This window comes from Octopus sinensis, linkage group LG3 (genome assembly GCF_006345805.1).
Source record: "Octopus sinensis linkage group LG3, ASM634580v1, whole genome shotgun sequence".
NCBI lineage: Eukaryota > Metazoa > Mollusca > Cephalopoda > Octopoda > Octopodidae > Octopus > Octopus sinensis.
In genome coordinates this window covers 144,460,012-144,483,224 of record NC_042999.1, presented here as the reverse complement: position 1 = coordinate 144,483,224, position 23,213 = coordinate 144,460,012, and the positions used below count along the sequence as shown (strand labels likewise).

At 34.8% G+C, this 23,213-nt stretch overlaps 1 protein-coding gene across 3 annotated transcripts in view; it reads right to left on the bottom strand.

The window, feature by feature from the left end:
- The window catches only part of LOC115209695 (set1/Ash2 histone methyltransferase complex subunit ASH2), a 172,675-nt gene that overhangs the window by 113,297 nt on the left and 36,165 nt on the right, over positions 1-23,213 (bottom strand). For all 3 annotated transcript variants that reach the window (XM_036501453.1, XM_029778180.2, XM_029778181.2), the window contains exons 6-12: positions 19,907-19,995; positions 18,090-18,185; positions 15,570-15,641; positions 14,330-14,429; positions 6,610-6,685; positions 2,009-2,226; positions 1,389-1,466 (exon numbers count right to left, since the gene is read on the bottom strand). In XM_036501453.1, the coding sequence (XP_036357346.1) occupies positions 1,389-1,466; positions 2,009-2,226; positions 6,610-6,685; positions 14,330-14,429; positions 15,570-15,641; positions 18,090-18,185; positions 19,907-19,995 (729 nt within the window). The remainder of the gene's footprint in view (positions 1-1,388; positions 1,467-2,008; positions 2,227-6,609; positions 6,686-14,329; positions 14,430-15,569; positions 15,642-18,089; positions 18,186-19,906; positions 19,996-23,213) is intronic.

Below are 23,213 nucleotides of genomic sequence, written 5' to 3'. Positions count from 1 at the left end.
TCATCTTGTTTGTTGTTAACACAACATTTCGGCTGATATACCTTCTTGGGAAAATTTCGAACCTGGGTTCTCTTAAGGTATTTGTTGTTGCTGTTGTTCTATGTCACAGTGTCAAATATTGTGTTGCTATGTCATATGTGTGTTATTGTTATTATTATTATTATTATTATTATCATTATTACAAATCTGCTGGGTCTGTAATATTAGTTTGCATGAATGAAGAGATAAAGATGAGTTGCAATATAGACCAGTTATAAAAGGAATTAGCAGTAGTGTGCAAGTCTACATTGGTATGAACATGTAATATGTATGGTGGGTAACAGATAGGTAAAGTGCTAGAATATCCATGTAGAAGGAAGCTGAAGAAGAGAAAGACCGAGGAAAACATGAGCAGAAGTGGTTAAAGCTGATCTTGGGGCGTTTAATCTCATACAACAAATGACAAAAGAACATGATAATTAGGGAGATGCTGTGTTGGCAAGGACCTGTCCAACCCATTCAAGAAAGATGACTTATCGCACTGTCTTATTGGAAGCTTGTATTATTAATTTTTACAGGTTCACGGCAATGATGTGCAGTCCTGCCATAAAATGACAAGAATATTTTGTTTTTAAAATTGTTTGTAGTAAAATATATATTATTTTCAAGTACAGCATTACTGTATCAGAATCATTTGAATTTTGTTTCCAAGTGTATCATGCTTGTTGTTGCTTTAGCCCTGGCTCAACCCTGATTAAGGGCTTTCCAGCGATAACTAGCTTGTCTTTTTCAGACACACACACACACACATATATATATATATATATATATATAGGACTACATTATCTCATGTGACTGCTCTTTTTTAAGAGAGAAGGGTGTAATTTGAGGGAAATTTGGCTACTATTACTAAGTAGGTAGAGCAAAGTTGTAGGGGCTCCTTATATTTGCATTAACGAACTGGATAATTTAGAAAACTTGACATAGTATCACAGATCAGATAGGACCACATCATAGCTCAAAAGAAAAAAAAAACATGAGATGGCAAAACAAAACACATAACATTGCAACACAATATTTGACATCACAACAAGGGACACATAACATTACAACAAAAAATACATGAAACTGCAAGACAGCACATATGACATAGCAACACAATATTTGACACTGTGACATAGAACACAACATATTAATACAGAACAAGGAAGACTGCAATCAGAACAGAAGACTACAATTCAGAAGATACAATGCCACAACACAGAACATACAGATTGCAACAAAATACACAACATGCTCTTTCAAGCAGCACAACACAACATATAGCAATACTTATTATAGCATAATACAAATTAAATAATATAAACAGTTCTAACGAGATAAATAAAATAACAAAACCAATAACTGACCATGTGTGGCTCTCACCATGCTGTATCCTTTATCTCCAGTCACAGTTAAACAATCGTCTGAAATTTTTAGTTGTGGAGCTAAAAGAAACAAAACAAATACTGTAGAAGAGAAGAAGCACATAAACAGGGATTCAAAACAATTAATAATAGAATAGGAATTAGATTTTCTGTTTATATATATATATGTGACAGGCTTCTTTCAGCTTCTGTCTACCAAATCCACTGATAAGGTTTTGGTTGAATCAAGGCTATAGTAGGTGCCACACAGTTAGACAGAACCTGAAATCATGTAGTTGGGAAGCAAACTTCTCAACCACACAGTAGCACCTGAAAAAATAAATTCAAAGCTGGAATAGCCATAGCTGAAATGTCCTCTATTATAGAACTGACCTGAGGCTAAATAACAAGTTAAATAAATTTTTGTCACCATATTCATTTTTGATCATTACAATTTCTTAAGACAACTCCAAAAGGTGTCTAGCATTTGTTTAGTTCTACCAGCACACAATAAGGCAAGGAGTATATCCTTTCCTATAGTTAGAGAAAAATGAAAAAGAGAAAAAGAATACATTTTTAAGTGTAATATAAAGCAGTCACAAGATCAGTAAATTCCTGCTTACCACGGTCATGCAAAGCGAAGAGGACATCATTTCCTAAAGATGTTCGGTACAAATAACCGGGAATAGGCTTTCCAGCCCAGTCTGAACTCTCATCAAAAGCTTGTCTATTAGGTGCATGTGGGTCTTGTTCTGCTAGGATATAACGATAGCCATCTTTGTTAAATGGATGCTCCAGAGGGTAGCCATGGGGGGCTAGCTTCATTGCAGAATTCAATTCACTGGATTTAAAAAATACAAAAGATAAAAATTGTGCTCTTAAGAGATTTAAGAATAATTTGACCACTTCAAATTTGCTGTCATGTTAACTAAAAAAGTGTTGTGAGTTGATAGTAAAGGTAAATGATAGATTTTTGGTTGAATAGGTTACATCAGAGATAGTTGGACCTAACAGGTAATATGGTACAGAATGGAAACAAGTTGTATTGCAGACCTAGCCAACTGACAAATCAAATAGTCAAAACAATGACTATAATGATGATGAAGGTGGGGAAAACTTACATCCATAAAGTTAACTTCATATTTGTATAGCATCTAATACCACTCTCAACCATTTGCATCAATTCTACAGTCTTAAAAATTGGTTTCTTTTTTTGTGAGACAGAAAGGCCCAGGAACTGTATCCTAATGAAATTTGTAGTATTGGTCATGGCTCAAAACTACGTAGATGTTTTGAGTTGTTAATAACTTACTTTTTGTTCCACAAGAGCAACTGACTTACAATTAATAATTAAGACAGGGAACATGAAAGCAGAAAGGAAGAAATTTGAAAATGTTTCATGATGTAAAAATCAGAAGTACGAGGTGTTCTGGATTGCAAGACAGTGTGCCAGAGAAGACCAAGATGTCATTGAGGACAAGTACATCTGCATTGATAGAAGCACATGTGCTCTTACAGCTGATGAAAAGAGGCATGGAAATGCTATTATGAGAGGTTGTTGAATGAGAAGAGTGCATAAGAAAAAGATAGTATTCCGCAAGTTAACTCAAGAAAAGGATTAGAGATTCAAGTTGACAGCAGGAGGGTAGATAGAGTAACTAAGGATATGAAGATAGGTTCAGCTGTCTATTGAGTATAGTTGCTGAGATGCTTAAGTTATCTGGCAATGGAGGATAGGCACAAACCACCAAAGTATTAACCAGGAAAACAGGAAGGCACTATACCTGATGACTGGCATAGCAGTATCAGTGTATCCCACTACAAGGGAAGAGGAAATGCATTAGAGAAAGGCAATTAGAGTTATCATGTTGTTGGATCAAGCTATGAGGGTTACAGAAAGAGTTACAGCACAACTTTATAAGAACAGAATTAGGCTTTATGCTTGGTAGAAGTTCTGCAGATGTCATACCTTTGTAAGGTATTTTTTGGGTCACTGCTGCATTTGTTGCTAACTCTGTATAATCTTTGTTTCAGAAAATAATAATGGCAGACTCTCAGCTTACTCAAGAAATGAAGAGGCATGCTGTTATTGCAGTTATAAAGGCTGAGTATAGCAATTTAGAAATATCTTGATTTTTATATGTTGCCAGATCTTTCGTCTAGAAAGTTTGTAAGGAGTTAGAAACTGAAGATGGAAACATATCACCAGTATTGAAGCATAAAAAGCATTCTAAACACTCTGAAATCATCAGAACCCTTGAATTTATCTTGCAAGTTCAACAGACTATTGATTACAATCCCAGAAAGTCCATGCAAAAGATCCCCATGTGTCAAAAGGAACAGTCAGAAATGTTGTCCATGAAGACAAGTCTTATATGATGAAAAAAGGCCAATTTGTCAGAAAAAGCAAAAGAAAATCACTACATCAGATCTAAAAGGTTCTTAAACAAACTGGAAAATTCAGCAAAAGATTTGATTTGGTTTTTCTCAATGAGAAAAACTTCAACCAAGATCAAAAAGTTAACAGAAGAAATGACAGATGGTTATGTGCAGAACCTTCTGAAGTTCCAAGTGTTATGCATACAAAATTTCCTGCAACTGTCATGGTTTTAGGGGTTATCAGCAATGAAGGACATATGATGCCTCCTTACATCTTTCCACAAGACCTTAGAGTTAACTCTACTGCCTACATTGAGGTCCTGAAAACAATTGTTAAGCCCTGGATAGACAGTGTATGCAATGGAAGGCCATATGTGTTTCAGTAAGACTGCACTATCACACATGGCTCTAATGACACAGGAATGGATGGCTGAAAATTTTCATGATCACATAAGCCCTAACATTTGGCCTCCTACTTCCCCAGATGTCAATCCATTGGAATATTACATGTGGAGCATTGTTGAGAGAGAGAGGTTAATGAGCACGCCCATAACACCAAAGATTCTTTGAAAGCTGCCATAGTCAGACTAATGTCCAAAATGAACCAGGATCACTTGATTCAAGCATGTAGATGATTTAGATCTCATATAGAAGTAGTTGTTGAAGCTGAAGGTGGCTTTATTGAATAACATTATAGAAAAGAAAGTTTATTTTTATCCACATAGTATTTTTTGAAAAATAAAGTTATTATCGGTTATTATATATCTTTTTTTTCATAAACATAAAGCTCTCCTCATATATTTTACACACCCTGTATATATGTGTGTGTGTGTATGTACACACATACTCTAGCCCACCTCCAAGTAAAATGGTTGACATTAGGAAGAGCATTCAGCCATAGAAACCATGCAAAACCCGAGACATTGGAGAATGACATGGTCCTCTGTTTCATCAGTTACTATCAAATCACCCAAACCAAAGCAGACATACATGTGTGTGTGTGTGTGAGAGAGAGAGAGATAGTGAGAGAGAGAGAGGGAGAGAGAGAGATAGTGAGAGAGAGAGAGAGGAGAGAGAGAGAGAAAGATCAATTGATTTATTTATTTATATATACATGATCATTGTTTTAATGTTCTCTTTTGCAGGTTCGCATGGGCTGGACTGAATTTGCTGAGGCAGATGCTCTACAGCTGAATGCTCTTCCTGTCACCAATGGTGATGATATACAAGAGTGTGAATATAAGTGGAGTGGTACAAAAGATTGGATGGTGAGTGAGCAGGGAGTTCACATGAGTATAACGGGGGGGGGGGGAGAAGGAAGGAGAAAGGGAATGCAGTGAGTAGTGAACAAAGATGTGTAAAAGAACAGCAGGATAGTAATAATACATTTGGCAGGGTGAGGGCAGGAGAGAGATGACAGACAAGCTTAGTGCATAAAGAGATGTAGTTTGGTTCATTGGGGTGAGATGTGTGAATTAATGTTATGTGTGGATGAAGAGCACATAATACACAACACTTTCAGAATTCAGTTTCACTGAGGAGAGCGGGTCTTCTCAAGACCTTCATATCACCAGACATCTTGAGATCAGCTCCCACTGCTTCATTTCACGTCTTTCGGGGTCTCCTCTTCTGCAGGTTTGATCCACTATATGTGATCAACACATCCTTATATGCCTTCATGTAAAAAGCAACATCTGAATGTGATCGCTGCCAGGTCTGCCTGACTGGCTCCTGTGCAAATGACATGTAAAAAGCACAATCTGAACAAGGCTGAGGCCAGTAACCCCTGACTGGCTTCCGTGCCGGTGGCATGTAAAAAGCACTATCCGAACATGATCGACGCCAGGCCTGCCTGACTTTATCCTGTGCCGGTGGCATGTAAAAAGCACCCACTACACTCTCGGAATGATTGGTGTTAGGAAAGGCATCCAGCTGTAGAAACTCTGCTAAGCCAGATTGGAGCCTAGTGCAGCTGCTGGCTCTCCAGACCTCAGTCAAACTGTCCAACCCATGCCAGCATAGAGAACAGATGTTAAATGATGATGATGATGAATAATAAAAGGCAAGTGTTATCCATGCAATGATTTAAATTTACAACAATGTGACACAACTAAAATACCCAGGCCTACTCCATAACAAATATGCCAACATCCCTATCTGAAACACGACGATGACAATATTAATTTCTTTCATAGGTGTAAAGCTTGAACTTTTTAAGAAGAGCAAATAAGAGGTTGTGGGATTGATACTTTTTCCAAGATCATTAGCAGCATGAAGAAATTGAAGTGACAGCAACTAAGACATGAAACTTCTCCAAACCTGTTGCTACTATCAGGTAACCTGCTGTTACAGCCTAAGCCACAAGCTAAAAAATGTTAAATTACTTACATGCGTATCAGGTCAAGCAACACCCATTAAGACAATAAGGAGATCACATAACTTGCTAGAAATAGCAGCAAAATTCCTCTCAAATCCCACTCTATTGTCTTTGTTTTTTGAAAGGAAGGATATATTGGATAGATAAGAGACCTAAATACATGGTAAGGTTGAAAAAAAAACAACAAAAAACAAAAAAATGGTTGGTCCTGTTGGTCATGGGTAGAACATATTTAACATAGGTCTGCATGACAAGAACTCAATCTGAATTAAGTAACTTCCAAAAAGAGGATAGTTTGTTCAGATTGTAAACATTTTCCTATCTCAATCACACATACCATTTAACACCAACATATTCACACTCCTCTCACCGTACCCAAATTGATACTCCCCACTCCCACCACCTGCTGACACTCACATGCTTACAAAGCAAAGAGCAAAGTGAAAATGGATGTAACACATCACTAACCTTTTCTTTTGCTTTGTCCCAGTTTGCTGCGTACCATCCAGAGGTGCTTTCCTTTTGTTGCCACGGCCTTTTGAAGCTGTTCATAACAGAATCAGAATAGGTTTATGTAAATAAAGACAAGAAATAAAAGTTGATATAAAGTTCAACAATAACCTTATTACAAAATAAATAGTTGAATTTTTTATCTTTGAAAGCATTTCATTTCGTCAATTATAGCTTAATAAAAGCCAAAAGAATGAATAATCTTTTTATTATTTCACACTGATTTTCTTGAGTGTATAGGAGTGTATAGGAGTGAGAGTAAATTCTTTTTATGTTGGAACAGTTGTATTTAGAACTGGATGCATTTCCTTATAACACTATCAATAGAAGCATGAATGAACCTGTTTTTTTGAGTCACACAAAGTGGAGAGTGCAAAGTTATGCACCTTGGTCAAAAGAACAACACAATGGCTGTTGTTGGATGAGTAAATTTATATTTTGATTCTTTGAGCATTATAAATACATTTTACATAATTTTTTTACGGATATATTCATAACAATAAATGTGCTCAGTCTTGCTTTGCTAGGTAGTTGATTCTGGATGATAAAAAAAACCTACAAAAACAAGTCTATATGAATATAAATTTATTTGAAATGATAAAGCAAAAGCTTTATCACTAGAAAAGTTCAATATACAAATGTTGGTGACTTGTCCAACATCATTATTATAGCAACCTGCAAATAGATTAGTTGGAAAAATAAATCTACTTATTCATTGACTGATAATGAGATTTATTAACTGAAAATAGTAATTGTATAAAGGTACTAGCAGAAGAATGTTAAGTTCTCAGTTTAATTGTGCAATATATCTTCTGTAACAATGTTGCATTCAATCACGTGCTCATGTTAATGGGTTATTCAAATTCTTTGATTGCAAAACCTATTAATTTTATATAAATTTCACAATATTATAACATATCTTTTTCTCAATGGCAAGGAACTTCACTGGAGTTTGTCTTCTTCAATTGCAGCTACGAATGATTTTGTAAGTGACTGTTTTGCCATTCAAGTAAGTTGATAATTTCCTTATTTATAGCTTCAACAACAGCATTAAGAGATTTTGTATAACACAGACCCCTTAATGAAGGAAAATAGAAGCACACGATAGTTAGTAGCATCGTTATTTAGGTCACCACTTTTGCATTAGTTTATCAAACTGTAAAAACACTGCTCTTCTATTGATTCTTTTTTGACCTGTTGAGCTGTTTTTCTACTTTGCAATGGCTATCATGAATGTAATCTTGTGAAAATCTTCCTCTCAAGTAAAACATTTAAGAATCATTGATATGATACTTCATTCTGCTTGCATAATTCTGTTGTCCATCTGCATTATATTGATTCACACCCATGAGCCAAAAGTTTCAACATTTCTCACTCCTTACGGATAAAAGAACAATGTGCAATGGAACATAACCCAGATTCAGCAGGATAATTTGCAGTAAACTCTCATCATGTTTACAGAAAACAATGTTTAATGTCCACTACTCTTTTCTTCTGTTCTAAATAGAATGGTTGCTATTTCAGAAGCAGTAAGAGCGCCATAATTTTTCTTAGAACATGAACCAATGACCAAACTGTAGTTTTACATAAATAGTTGCTAAGTGAAGTGACATAAAAATGAAAATTCTGCACATTTTTGAACTCATACTATATTAGTTTTGTGAGTTTACAGGAATTTTATTGGCAGTCTCTTTCTTACATTGGATATCATACCAGTACTCTAGAATAAATTTGCTACTGATGGGATTCCAGAAAGCTGGAGATTAATTCTGAATGCAAAGATCCAGAATAATTATAAAGCATTTTGTATAATCCTCTAGCAATTCTGCCAATTCAGTGCTCTGAACTGCGACTTCATCAATCTTGAAATGATAATGTAAAGTCAACCCAATGGGATTTGATCTCAGAGTGCAGAGAGCTAGACCAAATGTTGTAAGGTATTATAGCCATTGCTCTAAAAACTGCCACTATTCAAGCAATTCATGCAGCAACCTCTTCATTTACCACTACCTGGTATTGTTTTGTCTCTGAATATTCCATGTAAAAGTAACTTAAGTAATACACATGAATTGCTGTTATATGCATTGGGATGCAGGTACATTGTAATAGACCAAAGATTCACAACACTGAGGGGCCATGAAACAGAAAGTCAAGTTGAAAATAATCTCCCTACAGAAATGGGCCACAAGACCAAGAGACAAAAAGAGAAAATTTTAGAAATTTAATACATCAAAAGTGTCTGTCCAATATCCAGTTTGCACACATTATATATTGTGAATCTATAAGTATCTATAAGAAACTATAAGTCAGCTATACATGTGTGTGTGTGTATGTTTATCTGTTAGAAGGTTTATCAAGGCTTCAGTCTTGTGGCTGCTCAGCCCCATGACCTGTTACTGGAATTCCTGAATTATCACCTATTTGTTTTTTCCATTTTTTTTCTTCCTTCTGTTTCCTTTTTACCTCCCTATAATATCTTTGTTCTTTTCCAGTGTCTTTTGCCTTTCTAATTCTCCTTCTTTATTATTAATGTATACATGCAGAAAAATAAAAGTTGTCTGAATAGACTCAACAGTGTATAATAATAATTAATTATAACAGTTAACTGAGTATTATTAGTTAAAACTTAAATTTTGTACACTATCTCTTGTGATACATATATTGGTTTAACAAAAAAATCTTCTTGATAGAGAGAAAAATAACACTCACCAAAGAGAAAAAGTCTTTAAAGAGAAGAAAAGTGATATGCAGAATAGGTGAGTGACTTTCTATACTGATAAAATATCTTATAACTTGTATGAATTTAAGAAAAGCAAATACAATAAAAATTTCATATAATTTCTATGAAACAAATATGAAAGTGAAAGACAAACCCCACCCTCATGCACCATTAAAATGATTGCATGAAAAGAAATGTCAAAATAAATGACGAAATTCCTCTGACCCCCGCTACCATTCTATTTCATTGCAAAAAAATTTCAGGAGTGACTTGCAGTTCAAATTTTTATTGAAGGTCTATCTGTGACAGTCATACATACAATGTAATATTAGTAACTGTGATACACATTCAAAGAAACAACTAGGAAGTAGTTTATAGTAGCCATTTGCATACCACCTTCACCTGTTTCTCTTCCTCTTGTCACTACAACTGTGTTCTCCACAGGATTTGTACTAGTCCTCTTGTCTAATTTTGCCTTACCAGATAGTCAACTCTTTGGAATACCTTTCCAGCCACATGTTTCTGTAGACATCTACTTACAGATGCTGAAGCTGACCAGAAGCCACATCTTTCTCATTAGTTCTAGAGAATCCGAGAATGTTATGGACAAAGATCCTCCCTTATAATGACCTCCCACTAAAAAAAAAAAAAAACAACAACCCCCCCCCCCCCCACCCCCAAAAAAAACAAGAGAGCAAGACAAATCTTGTATGCTTTTGTTGTGTAGTAGCTGGTCAGCTCAGCTTGAGTAAACTTAGGAAATGAATGTGATTGATCGAATATTTAGGAGTAGCCCATAAGTGCTGAGTAACAATAAAAGGTTTCTAGCACATTGGTTTGGGGCTGAATTTCCATGTATGTTCAGCAGTCAAGATGTGGATGTAATTGTCTTCAGTGAGAACTATTTTAGCTAGAGTTTTAACTTATTAAGCTATACATTGTGAAGACAGAAATAGTCTGTTGAGAGATCTATTTATTGCAGTGACTGAACTAAGTAGCTGAAAAGCACATTGGAAAGCTGAGTTAGACACTACAAAGGTATCTTGCACATCTTTGGCTTGTGTCTTTTAAATCCGAATAAACCAACATACACTTTATATTCACTATATATTCAGTGTTTGTGTAGTTTTAGATAAGTACAGTGGATATGATCTTCAGCCTACACCAGACTTCAGAAAAAGCATGAGAACACAGAAAAAGCCTTTTTGTGAAGTTTGACAATCTGATCCAAGCATTTGATTCTGCATTGAAAAATTTCAGTTATCATCTTCATCATTTAATGTCTGCTTTCCATGCTGGTATGGGTTGAACAGTTTGACAGAAGCTAGCTAGGTAGAAGATTGCATCAAGCTTTAGTGTCTGTTTGCCATGGTCTTTATGGCAGGATGCCCAACTTAACACCAACCACCCCGCAAAGTGGACTAATTAGAATACGTGAAATGAAATAAAATGAACGACAATATTAAAGCTCCTTCACTTGCCTATCAGTTTTGCCTTCCAAATATCAGTCAGTTGGTGTAAACACTCATCCTGGACAAATTTTTATGAATATATTTTGTATGTCTGTGTGGTAAGAAGCTTACTTCTCATTCACATGGTTCAGGATTCAGCCCCACTGCATGGCACCTTGGGCAAGTGTCTTCTACTATAGTCTTGGGCCGACCAAAGCCTTGTGTGGATTTGGTAGATGGAAACTGAATGAAGTCTGTCATATATATACATATATGCATGTGTGTGTGTCTTTGTTTGTCCCTCCACCCACACTGCTTGACAACTGGTGCTGGTGTGTTTACATCCCCATAACCCTAGCAGTTTGGCAAAAGAGACTGATAGAGTAAGTACCAGGCTTTAAAATATAAATAAGTACTGGGGTTGATACATTTGACTAAAAATTCTTCGAAGCAGTGCCGAAAATGGCTGCATTCTAATGACTGAAACAAGTAAAAGATAACGGTATGTCACTGCATAAGCAACATTGTTTCAATTTCGTGACCATTTGGACAGTGATCCCTAGTATGAAAGAAAATGTAATCACGAGAGAATATAGGAGATTAGGTAATGGTTAGTATTAAGTCTAAGTCACCTTTGATAATCCTGTAAGGTGAAGCATAAACATAGCTTCTTTGCAAAGGAAATACTGGAATGGTCTGTTATTTACTGACTTTTTGATATAAGGTTATTTAACAAAGATCTGATATTCACTTAGGTGAATCTAGATATTGTTTCAAATATGCAAGAAAATGTTTTCAATGGAAAACTATATACTGTTACAATGTTTTTTTATTCAAGTATTGCTTCTTTACTAGTTTAAAATATGTAGTTCATATCTATCTTATACTATAACGGAGAAAGCTACTTATTAATTAGGTATGTAACAATTACTAAAAGTACTAAAAGAAAGCAATTATTAAAGGTTGACCGTCTGGACATATTTTTATAACTTCATGTTCTAAGAAATTTCCCTATAATTTTGATTTCTCAAGTTTACTGAATTTTTTAAACTTCAATTTCTTGCAAATTTAAATATTCATTGCATTCACTACAGAGTATTCCATTTTCATTTGCAAAGTCTCCCACTTTTTCTTAAATTTTAATTTGTTCTTTGGAAAACTGACAGTTTAGTCTATTAATGTATATGTAATTTAAAAACATTTACTGAATGAAATTTTTTGAAATACTTGTATAATTTTTGAACCTAGGATAGCTGTGAGAAGAGCTTAGAAAGTTGGGTAATTATTATTAGAAGACAAGGAGAAAAAAAACAACAAGTTACTGACAAGTACTTGAAATCTGCACCTTATTCAGTTTCCAAACACTGTACCACTAAGCCAAAATATACACAAATGAGTTGCACGAGTATCTTCAAGTGACGCACACACACCAATACACACACACAAATGAAAAGCAATGAATGTGTGTGCGTGCATGTTCTCACTGACAAAACTTTGCTGCATAACTTTTGTGAAGTTCTGTCAGTGAACAGGTCGCAGTTTCAAAGTGACGAAAATATTTCGACACAAATGAAATTTTAATGTTGAAGTGAAACAGGTACTACTTAAATAGAGGTCTCTTAATGGTACTAATTAAATACAGGTGTTATGTACAAAACATTTTAAATGTACGTTGTGTGGACGTGTAATGACACCCTAGCTCTAACCTTAAAACTAGCCCTCCCCATCATATTGTTACGTAGATGCATCGGGACCTCTGTATTTAAGTAGTGCTGTGAAACTAACAGTTTTTGTGTGTTCTTGGATGACTTACAAACATCTTCCATGCTGCAATTGTTTTTGTTTCAGCACACGATCTCAGCTAAAGTCACTTGCTATGCAAGTGCATCTCTGTAATTTTAAAAAATCACTGTGGATAAATGCCAGTAATAACCTTCTCAGGTTCTCCAATATTTTAATTTCTAAACAGAAACAATTGGGGTGCAGGGAGTGGGGTCGCAAAAAATTCATAATTTCTCAATTTTTTTTTTTATAGCATTTAAATGTAATTGTATTTATGAGGAAAAAATATTGCAAAACATCAATATATGTGAGAGTGATGAAGAAACGAGGAAGGTTGTCTTTGGATGCGCTAGAAACAACTGCCAAATTGTCCTTAAATCACTCACTTTTCCCTTTGAAAATACTGACAATTTGAAAAAATTTCTTTATCAAAAATGCTCTTCCCATGGTTTTGAAGTGCAAAAAAAAAAAAATTGTCCAAAATAGGTCCAGAGTGGGATGATGAGGGAGCGGCTGTAAAAAAAAGTTTCCATTTCAAAGGCTGTGGTTTAAAAAAAAAATGGGGAAAATCCTGAAAAAATTTCCCCATATAAATTTCTTTATAATTGTAATCTATGCCATCTGAAAGGGATTTGTATTAATTTTCATTAAAAGATAACCCCATTTTCTTGAAAGTTATGGCGAAAAAAGTCAGATCATTGAATTTTCCAAAACCCCTCTCCACCCCCTTGGAAAAATTGTTTCCTATAAATCTCTATATACTCTGAAGCCACAACATCTAAGCGGTATTTGTAGAAAATTTTATCAAAACGTATCTATTTTTCTGGATGTTATGAGGCAACAAATTCGGGGGCATATATATCTTTTTATTTATGATTTTTTCATTTCATGTTTATCATTAATTATTTGTAATGTTCTCTCTCCTGCGCTCTCTCTTTCTCTCTCTCACATACAGACACCACAAAGCTTACTGATGGGTTGCTGAATTGAAATCGCTATGTTGCTTTGAGGGGAAGGTAAAACTTGACAAACTGCTTCTCCCTCTGTTTTGGACAACTGTGATGTTTGTTTAAAAAAAGAGAGATTATGACTGTGATAAGATAATGAAAGCAATATTTACTAAGCAAGTGAGCACTATTATACAAATAAATAATTAGATGTGAAATATAAGAATTATATAAAAATCAAATGTGAAAACATTATCAAGGGACTGGCAGAAAACTGCCTGGAGGGCGGTCTTTCTGCTAGTCTGATATAATGGAGACTATCTTTATTGTCTGTTTAGTATGAAGATGGTCGTTCTCATCTACTAAAAAAATTGTAAACTAAAATACTTGGGTCATAAATAGATAGTAGTTCTATATTTGAATCAGGTACTTTGGAGAGTATGAGATAGACATGCTGAGAGAGAGAGAGAGAGAGAGAGAGAGAGAGAGAGAGAGAGAGAGAGAGAGAGAGAGAGAGAGAGAGAGAAGAGAGAGAGAGAGAGGGAGGGGCAGATATGTGAACAGATCACAAGACATATATAACAGCATGTAAGCAAACATGTGTACTTATAGACAGACAAAGAAACAGATAGATATAGAAAAGAGAGATAGAAATTTGGATTGGACAACTTGGATACACATGTGTAAACAAATACATAAATATATCAAGAACACATACACACCTTCCACACACATTTTTACTTCTCATACTAGTTTAATGCAAAAACCGATTCACTCACTTGGCCCTTCTGATAAACCACTGCTGCCCTTTGGATCAGCACCTTTGTTCATAATGATACTCTTTATAAGGTCATAATTTGGACTAATTTTCTCCAAGTCCTTTAATCAAAAATCAAACAGAAAGAGAAAAAGAATATTAAGTACGTAAATATTACATTAACTTATACTTAAATATATAAAAAACTGAGAAACAAGGTAAATGTGGTAATTTCTGCCAAATCCTGCAACCCCCATCCCACATACAGCTCTTTGAATTAAAGGAGCCTTCACAAAGTTGCTTGATTTGCTAGAAATAGCAGCCAAATTGCCATCAACTCTACAGTCTTAAAAGAGGGATGAACTGGATAGCAAGGCTCTCAATACATTGCCACGGGATGGTACAACTGATCATAAGTCTGCATGATCAGCAACAACAACATTCACAGGAATCAAAAGCAGGTTGCAGTTTTGGCTTATCAGAAGCCCCCACCCCTTCTACACTGCAGTATTGTCATAATCTTTCTTATGAAATTTATCTGTTTCATGATGTCAGTATTTCTTACATTTTTATAAATCATTGAAATAACTGTTACTGAATTTAGATGGAAAGATAAATTTATTATCAGCAAGTAACACTTCGAGTACTTTGTTTAATTTTCCTTGAAGAGTTGAATTCTGAAGTTTTAGATAAGGGCTTGTCATTGAAGATATGGGCATTAGCACTTGCTTCTTCTCAAGGCAAACAAATATTTCTTGTTATCAATTTTGTAGGTTTTTAAAACAATTTTTGGTGAAACAGACCACCATCACTATTCAGGTTCCTTGAATTCTAGTTCTTTTGATATTTTTATTTTTCCATGTTCACCATTCATTTACATCAGTGGGTCTCATCTGGGGTCTATATGGCCCTTGGGAATCCATATAAGATTTTGTTCTTAAAATTTATGAGCAATAAATTTATTATACTTCTACAATACACAAAATATTTTACCAATTTTTTTTTATACAATTCCTAATAATATTTAATTATAGATATACAATAAAGTCTCTTTTAAACATCAAATGGCTATGAGGGTCCAAAAGTAAAAAATGCTTGAAAACCACTGATTTACATAAACCAAAGGTTATGAAAGAAAGGGGGGGAGAGAGAGAGAGAGAGAGAGAGAGAGAGAGAGAGAGAGAGAGAGAGAGGGAGAGAGAGAGAGAAAGTGGGACAGAAAGAAAGAAATATTGTATATATAAACAATATGAAGTACTCACAGAATTTACAAGGCCAAAATGAGGATCTCCAGGAATTTCTTCACTGCACATAAAAATATCAGCGTCTTTGGTCTATAACAGTAACAAAAAGTAAAAACAAAATTTTCCTACTTGTCTTTTCTTATAGTTCTATTAGTTTATATCCTTCCCAAGCATAGAGGTGAAGGATTCTTGGACAGAAGGATTATGCTGTATATCTAGAGAGGAGAAGGGGAGCCATTTAACTGGCAACAAAGTAGTGTGACAATCAGTAGTGCTGAATGGGACAAGGTATGTTACTGGGAGTGGGGATGTGTTATCTACATAGTATATATATATCTATATATATACATATCACTTCTTTATGCAGTGACCTTCATCTTTGGCCTACACTAAGTTTTTGTCAGTCAAGTTACACACATATATATGTATGGATGTGTGTGTATGTATGTGTGCACACACAATAAATTATATTTTAGTTGAGTCAATCTCTTGTTACTCTGAGTTTTGCCTGTGAGTGCACAGGGTCTTCAGGCAAATTACAAGTCAGCTGGAACTTGCTCGAAGACCCTGTGTACTCACAAGTGAAACTGAATAGCAAAGGAGCAACTCAACCAAAATAAAATATATTATTAATCTCAACTATGGTACTAAGTACTCTTTATTCTGACGGTTAACACTATGATATATTCATCATCCTCATCATCATCATCATCACCATTTCATATCTGTTTTCCATGCTAGCATGGGTTGGACAACTTGGCTAGGGCTGGTGAGCTGCACCTGGTTCCAGTTGAGTGTATATATATATGATGGAAGCTGACACAACTATGAGTAAGACTACTGCATGCAAACATAAATACCAGTGCATTATTGTCTCCTCCCAGTTGTAGTGTCAAGGAGTGGCCAGAGAAGATGTCTATGTGAGTTCATGACTACACGAGTACCTAAAACAATTAGCAAAAGCATGGTACATGTCACTAGTCATATTTTGCTTGTGGATGATAGCTATATGTTATATGTGTGTGTTTGTGTATGTGTGTGTGTGTGTGTGTGTATATATATATATATATATATATATATATATATGTATATATATATATATATATATAAGTTTGTATCAGTGTGCATAGAACAATATATTAATCAATGAAATTCCAGCTTAGCCTGATTTTCATGTTTTATTATTTGCAATTCCTAGTTTTACATTACTGAAGTAAACTAATACTTTCATCAGGTTTATATAGAGACAGTAGTGTTCCACAGTTGACAACTGTGAAAATCAGAATAAGTTGGAATTTCATTAATATACACACACACAAACACACACACATACACAAGGGGGTGTTGAAAAGTTCCTTGTTTTGAAGGTATCATGAAAGTCCTGGTTGGAAGCCCAACCTACTGAGTGCTTTTACAGGGTTTAGAAAAACAGAAGATTTGCTGAAATAAGTGTGTGAATTTGAGAGGGCAGTATGTTCAATAAAATCATAATTAACTGATCCTCCTGTATTTTCTTTTACCCAAAGCCAGGAACTTTCCAGCACCCCCTTGTACACAAATATGTCAGGCACAGGAATGGTTGTATGGTTAAGAAATTTGCTTCCCAATTGAACACTAACCACTTTACAGAGTGAACTGGGTGCTTTTATATATATATATGTGACAACATGTGTATCATTGGCGATTTTCTTTCTCCGTCTTTTCTTCCTTGGACCTTTCCTTTTGCTATGTTTCTGACAAAGAGCTCCACTCAAAACGTTAAATCCTCTTTCTTTCTTTCCTTTCCTGAGTGTCCAATTACACTATACTTGTTCCACATCCTCACATTGTTGTGTTTGGATTAACTATGTGTATATATATATATATATATATATATATATATATCACTAGCAGTATTTTACTTTAACAATAATAATAAAAATAGAACTGTTACAAATGGTTTACCTCCTTGGCACAGCCAGAATAATCATGAAAGTATTAGATAGCTGAAAAGAACAGATAGTACGTTACCATAGGCTGCAGACAGCAAGCCTGCCTACACATGCAAGACTCAAAGAGTTCCAACAAAACCACAGTTGTAAAGAATAATAACAATCCATTTTATTATAGGCACAAGGCCTAAAATTTTGGGAAAGGGAACAAGTCAATCATATCACCCTCAGTGTTCAACTGATACTTAATTTCATTGATCTCAAAAGGATGAAAGGCAAAGTCAACCTTGGCGGAATCTGAACTAAGAATGTGAAGCTAACAATTCTACCAGTTCACTGCCATAATCCTTTCTAATTCTTGGCACAAGGCCAGCAATTTTGAGGAGAGAAGCAAGTCAATTACATTGACCCCAGTGCTTAAATGGTACTTATTTTATTAACCCTGAAAGGATGAAAGGCAAAGTTAACCAGTAGTGTTTGAACTCAGAACATAAAGAGCTGGAAGAAATGTTAAGCATTTTGTCTAATGTATTAATGATTCTGTCATCTTGCTAGCTTAATAATCCTCCTCCTCCTCCTCATCATCGTCATCACTCAGTAAACTCACCATTGTCTTAACTATAGTTGTGTGCCATGTTGGTTTAATTCGTCGTGGCATAGTAGTCAGACTCTCCCAGTTCTTATCTATATAGGGAATAATGTCCTGAAAAAAAAACAGAAAATAAAAAAAAGATAAGAGTTTAATAACCCAGTGAAATTTACAACTCTTCATTACGTCTATGACCATAAATGTAATTTCATATGCTTACACTGATAATTTTAGATATGTATGTGATAACACTTTAACTATCAACTTAATCTAAAATAACTACTACCATCATCTTCAACATTATTATCATGAACAACAGCAACTACACAACTGAGAAGCAGTTTGGAATACCTTGTTTGCAGCTCTTTTATGTAGGTCATGCTTTAACGTGTGGTTAACTATGCCATAGGTGATAAAAGCTATCCACCATCAGCAGAAACGACTATCCTATCTTTTTCTGTAGGAAGTATGTATGGGAGATTTAGCTGCTAATTCCATTAAGCCAAACAAATGTGTCCACAGCTGAACCTGCAGGAATACAATGACAAGATGGACAATACAGAAAATGCCCAAACACATTGTATACCACAACAATTTCTCTATTTACAAAAAAAAAAAACAAAAAAAAAAAACAAGCTACTTTAGTCCACTTAAACAATTGTACTAGCTTTCCAAATGAAAATCTAGTCTGTAGAAGGCTAGGATATAAAATATGGGAATAAACAGGAATCTCAGTATATTCACTTGACTTGCTACAAATAGCAATCACCTCACCACTACCATTAAGGAAGAGATGCACTGTATATTATAATCTTTGACTATCCATAAAAAGACAAAGTAGATACAGATGGAATACCTTTGATCATTGGCCAGCTGAACCAAAGTTGATGTGGGGCTGAAAAAAAAAAATCTTCAAATCACAAGTCCATGAAGTTGTTTGACCAGATAAAATCAGTAACCAAGTGTCCCTTAAATGATACCCTTGAATGTATCATTAGGTATTTTGGGTAATTTTCGAACATGGGTTCTCATTCCTAAGGTATTTTTTGATGTTATTATTATTATTATTCAGGTCACTGCCTGGAATCGAACTCAGAATCTTGGGGTTAGTAGCCTGCACTCTTAACCACTACGCCATATGCCTATGGGCACCTGATGAAGGCTGGAGGATATATCAGCCGAAACGTGTTAACAACAAACAAGATGAGGACAAATATCTGTCAAATGTAAATAATGTACATAATTCCTCATCTCTTAAATATAGAACCGTATTGAATAACACAGTCTTAGATATACTATAATTAAGAGTATAAGAAATAATCACACTTGAAGCACTGTTAATCATAGGTTTGTTTGATTAAATCTGATCTGTATTAAACAATTAACTTCCACATGTAAAAAAGCACAATCTGAATGTGGTCGATGCCAGTGCCGTGATACTGGCATATAAAAAGCACCCACCACACTCTTGGATTGGTTGGCATTAGGAAGAGCATCCAGTTGTAGAAACATTGCTAGATGAGATTGGTGCCTGGTGCAGCCCACTGGCTTGCCAGACCTGTCAAAGCGTCCAACCCATACCAGCATGGAAAGGGGACGTTAAATGATGATGATGTAACACACCAAAGTGAAATTGCCTATCTTAAACTATCAATCATAATTTACAACTGGTCAGACTATGTGCAAACTATCCACTTATTTCTCTCTTTCCAATCACTGTTTATGTTTCACTGCCATATACCATTACTTTTTGTTTTTACACACAGCTCATATAGGCTGTCTTGAGTTCCAAACTATTACAAGGAAACACATAGATAACTGTTAAAAAAAATTACCTTTTTTGAAAACATGAATTTCTGATCAGGATGTGATTGGTTTTGAAAAGTTAAATTTGCTACAGCAGTATAGCACATCTGGCTGAAACCTGAAGTGATAAGATAAAAAAAAAAAAAAAATTATTGCTTTTTTTCATGTAGTGTATTTACAAAGGATATATAGTTGGTATGAGTCAACTTTTCAGGATGTATCACCATTAACTACTATACTTTTGCACTATTTCTGTTTTACTGCTTATCTCATGTACTCTGGTTGTTAATCTGTTTTTAAAGCATTCAAATTTATGCAATGATATGACTCAGTATATCCTGTTTCAGAAGATACTGCACTTACGATTATGTTACATAAAAATATGACATTTATTTTATGAAATGGTGTGTACTACCAACTTTGTTAAATAGGTTTCTTGTATAAATATCTTTAAACATGACTTAAAGGAGAAGTTCTCAAACCAGGATATGTGCACTCCCAGAGGTATGCAAGAAAAGACACAGGGTATATGAAGCTCATAAAAACCTAGAATTTTGAAATAATCAAAACCAACTAAAAGAAACTTGTGTATACAGAAAATGCATGTAAAGCCTTCTGTTGTTCTGATCTGTTTAACTTTGTGAACAAAGTTTCCAACAATGTTTTAAGTGAAAACAAATTTCATTTAAGACTGCCAATTGACAATGATATGCAGGTGTGTATCTATGAAACTGTACTTAGAATTGAGTTACATGTTAGAAAAAGCCAAGGTCATCCACCTCATTAAAAATGTAACATTAAATCTAAACTAATTTCTTACATAGGCACAACGTCAGAAATTTTGAGGGAAAGAACAGTTATCTCAAGTACTTGACTGGTACTTTATTTTATTGACCCTCCGCCTCAGAAAGATGAAAGTTAAAGCTGACCACAACAGGATTTGAACACATTAAATTAAATAACATTAATAAGTAAGACATGTTTATTGTTTGCACAACAGCACCCAAACAGTTTTCAATATATTCTTCACAAGGTACATCAACACAGATGCACATGATAAAGGGGTATGCTGGAAGGAAAAGTTTGAAAACACTTGACTTAGAGAATGATACTAATGTTCATTCATTAATTTTATCAGGGTATCTGTGGCTTGTAGGAATGGGGAAGGGTTATTCTCAAATCAGAGGCCTGGATCAAATATTTGTGACAATGAACTCTGACAAACCACCAAAGGGCCAGATGTCAGTGCTAAAAATAGGCAATTAATTATGTTAATCTCAGAGTGTGTTTGCCAAATATGCCACACAATGGAACTGAATTTGAAACCAGGCAGCTGCAAAGAAAATTTCTTAATCCCATAGCTATACCTGTTTCTATCAAGTATCATGAGTAGGTTCAAGATCACCATGTTATTATTATTAGGGCAGTGAGCTGGCAGAATCATTAGCACACTGGACAAAATGCTGAGTGACATTTCATCTGTCTTTATGTTCTGAGTTCAAATTCTGCTGAGGTTGATTTTGCCTTTTGTCGCTTCAGGATTGATAAGAAATTGACTTGTTCTGTCCTCTCTTCCCAAATTCCAGGCCTTGCGCCTATAGTAGAAAGGACTATTATTATTATTATTGTGGTGAGCTGGAAGAATTGTTAGAACACCAGACAAAATGCTCAGTGGCATTTTGTCCATCTTTATGTTCCAAGTTCAAATGCTGCTGAGGCTGACTTTGCCTTTCATCTTTTCAAGGTCAATAAGGTAAGTACCAATTGAAAACTGGGGTTGATGTAATTGACTAACCTCAACCCTGAAAACTGCTAGTCTTGTGCCACAATTTGAAACTACTGTTATTATTATTAATAGTGTGGAAAGCTGGCAGAATTGTAAGGGCATTAGAAAAATGTTTTTGCAATATCTGTTACAGTTCTTTACATTCTCAGTTCAAATTCTGTTGAAGTTGTTTTTGCCTTTTGTCTTTTCAAGGACAAAATGGTAAAAAACTGAGAAATACCATCTGGTTGATAACTGATGAAGAATTAGGGAATGTTTTTGTTTTCTGTCCGTTTGTGCACTCACTATACATTTCCCGTTCACCTGTGCATTCATTATGTTTTTTAATTTTTGTTTGTGCATTTTCTATACGCTTTCACTTCACACACACACACACACATATACATGACAGGCTTCTTTCAGTTTTTATCAATGAAATTTGTTCACAAGACATTGATTGGCCTAGGGCTATAGCAGAAGACACTTGCTTCAGGTACAATGTAGTGAGACTGAACCTGAAACCACATGACCATTTGTAACATTTTTCATTAATTTCTTAAAAAAAAAAGTTGTGATTTTTGTAATTGGAATGAAAAACTACACCATATAGAAATTTTGAATACAACTGGAAGAAGTGTGTCAAACTGAAAAGATCTGCTTGATATGCACATGGTTAATGCTTGCTGTTTAGTTCTAGTTCAGCTTAGATTGAGCAGCATTATGATCAAAAGTGTTGAAGTTATAGCCATCCTGTCAATTGCATGTACAACTACATTATCCAATGTATCCCATATTTCTTTAAGATTGAAAAATATAGTTTGATAAAAGTCTGATTGCTATTTCTAGCAGACTGAGCAACTATATAAAGGCATCTTGGCTTGTGATTGATTCTTATTTTACAGATAGGTAGACTGAGTAAAAACAGTTAACGAGAAGGGCTATGAGTTGCCAACACTTAAACTAACAAGTCACGCTATCTCTGATTCATATATTACTCACCATTCAATTTTCACATAGCTTAAATGGGATGGGTTTTAGAAATAGGATTGTGGTTTAAGTAAGAAGCTGTCTCTATGTGGTGACAAGACATGATAGAAATAGCAACTAATTCCCATAGATCAGACTCTACTGTTATTTTTAAAAAAGGGCTCAGTGGGTATTGTAGATGTTTTTTATGGCTGGAACACATTCGATCATCAGGCTAATTTGTAGTTAAATAACAACACAATGAAATGCTAATTAAAGTCAGAACAGTATGAGTCAGTCAGTTAAACATATTTATATCTTAAATGTATATTACTTCGAAAGATATCTTGAACACAACACAATGACGAGGGAGCTTTTACATAGTTGCTCACTCAGCTCACATGAAAGTCTTTATCTGTCCTATTTATTTCATGTTTTTCTTTGAGGAAAGACAACATCTGTGTTCAGAGAGAAAGACACACACACACTACTTAAACCTAGAGAGTTGAGATAAGATTAATAAATATATCTTTAAAAATATAGTTAGGTCACTTTTTTTTAAATAAAACTTTCGAATTTTTACTGGTTCGTTCACTGGGCTGTGC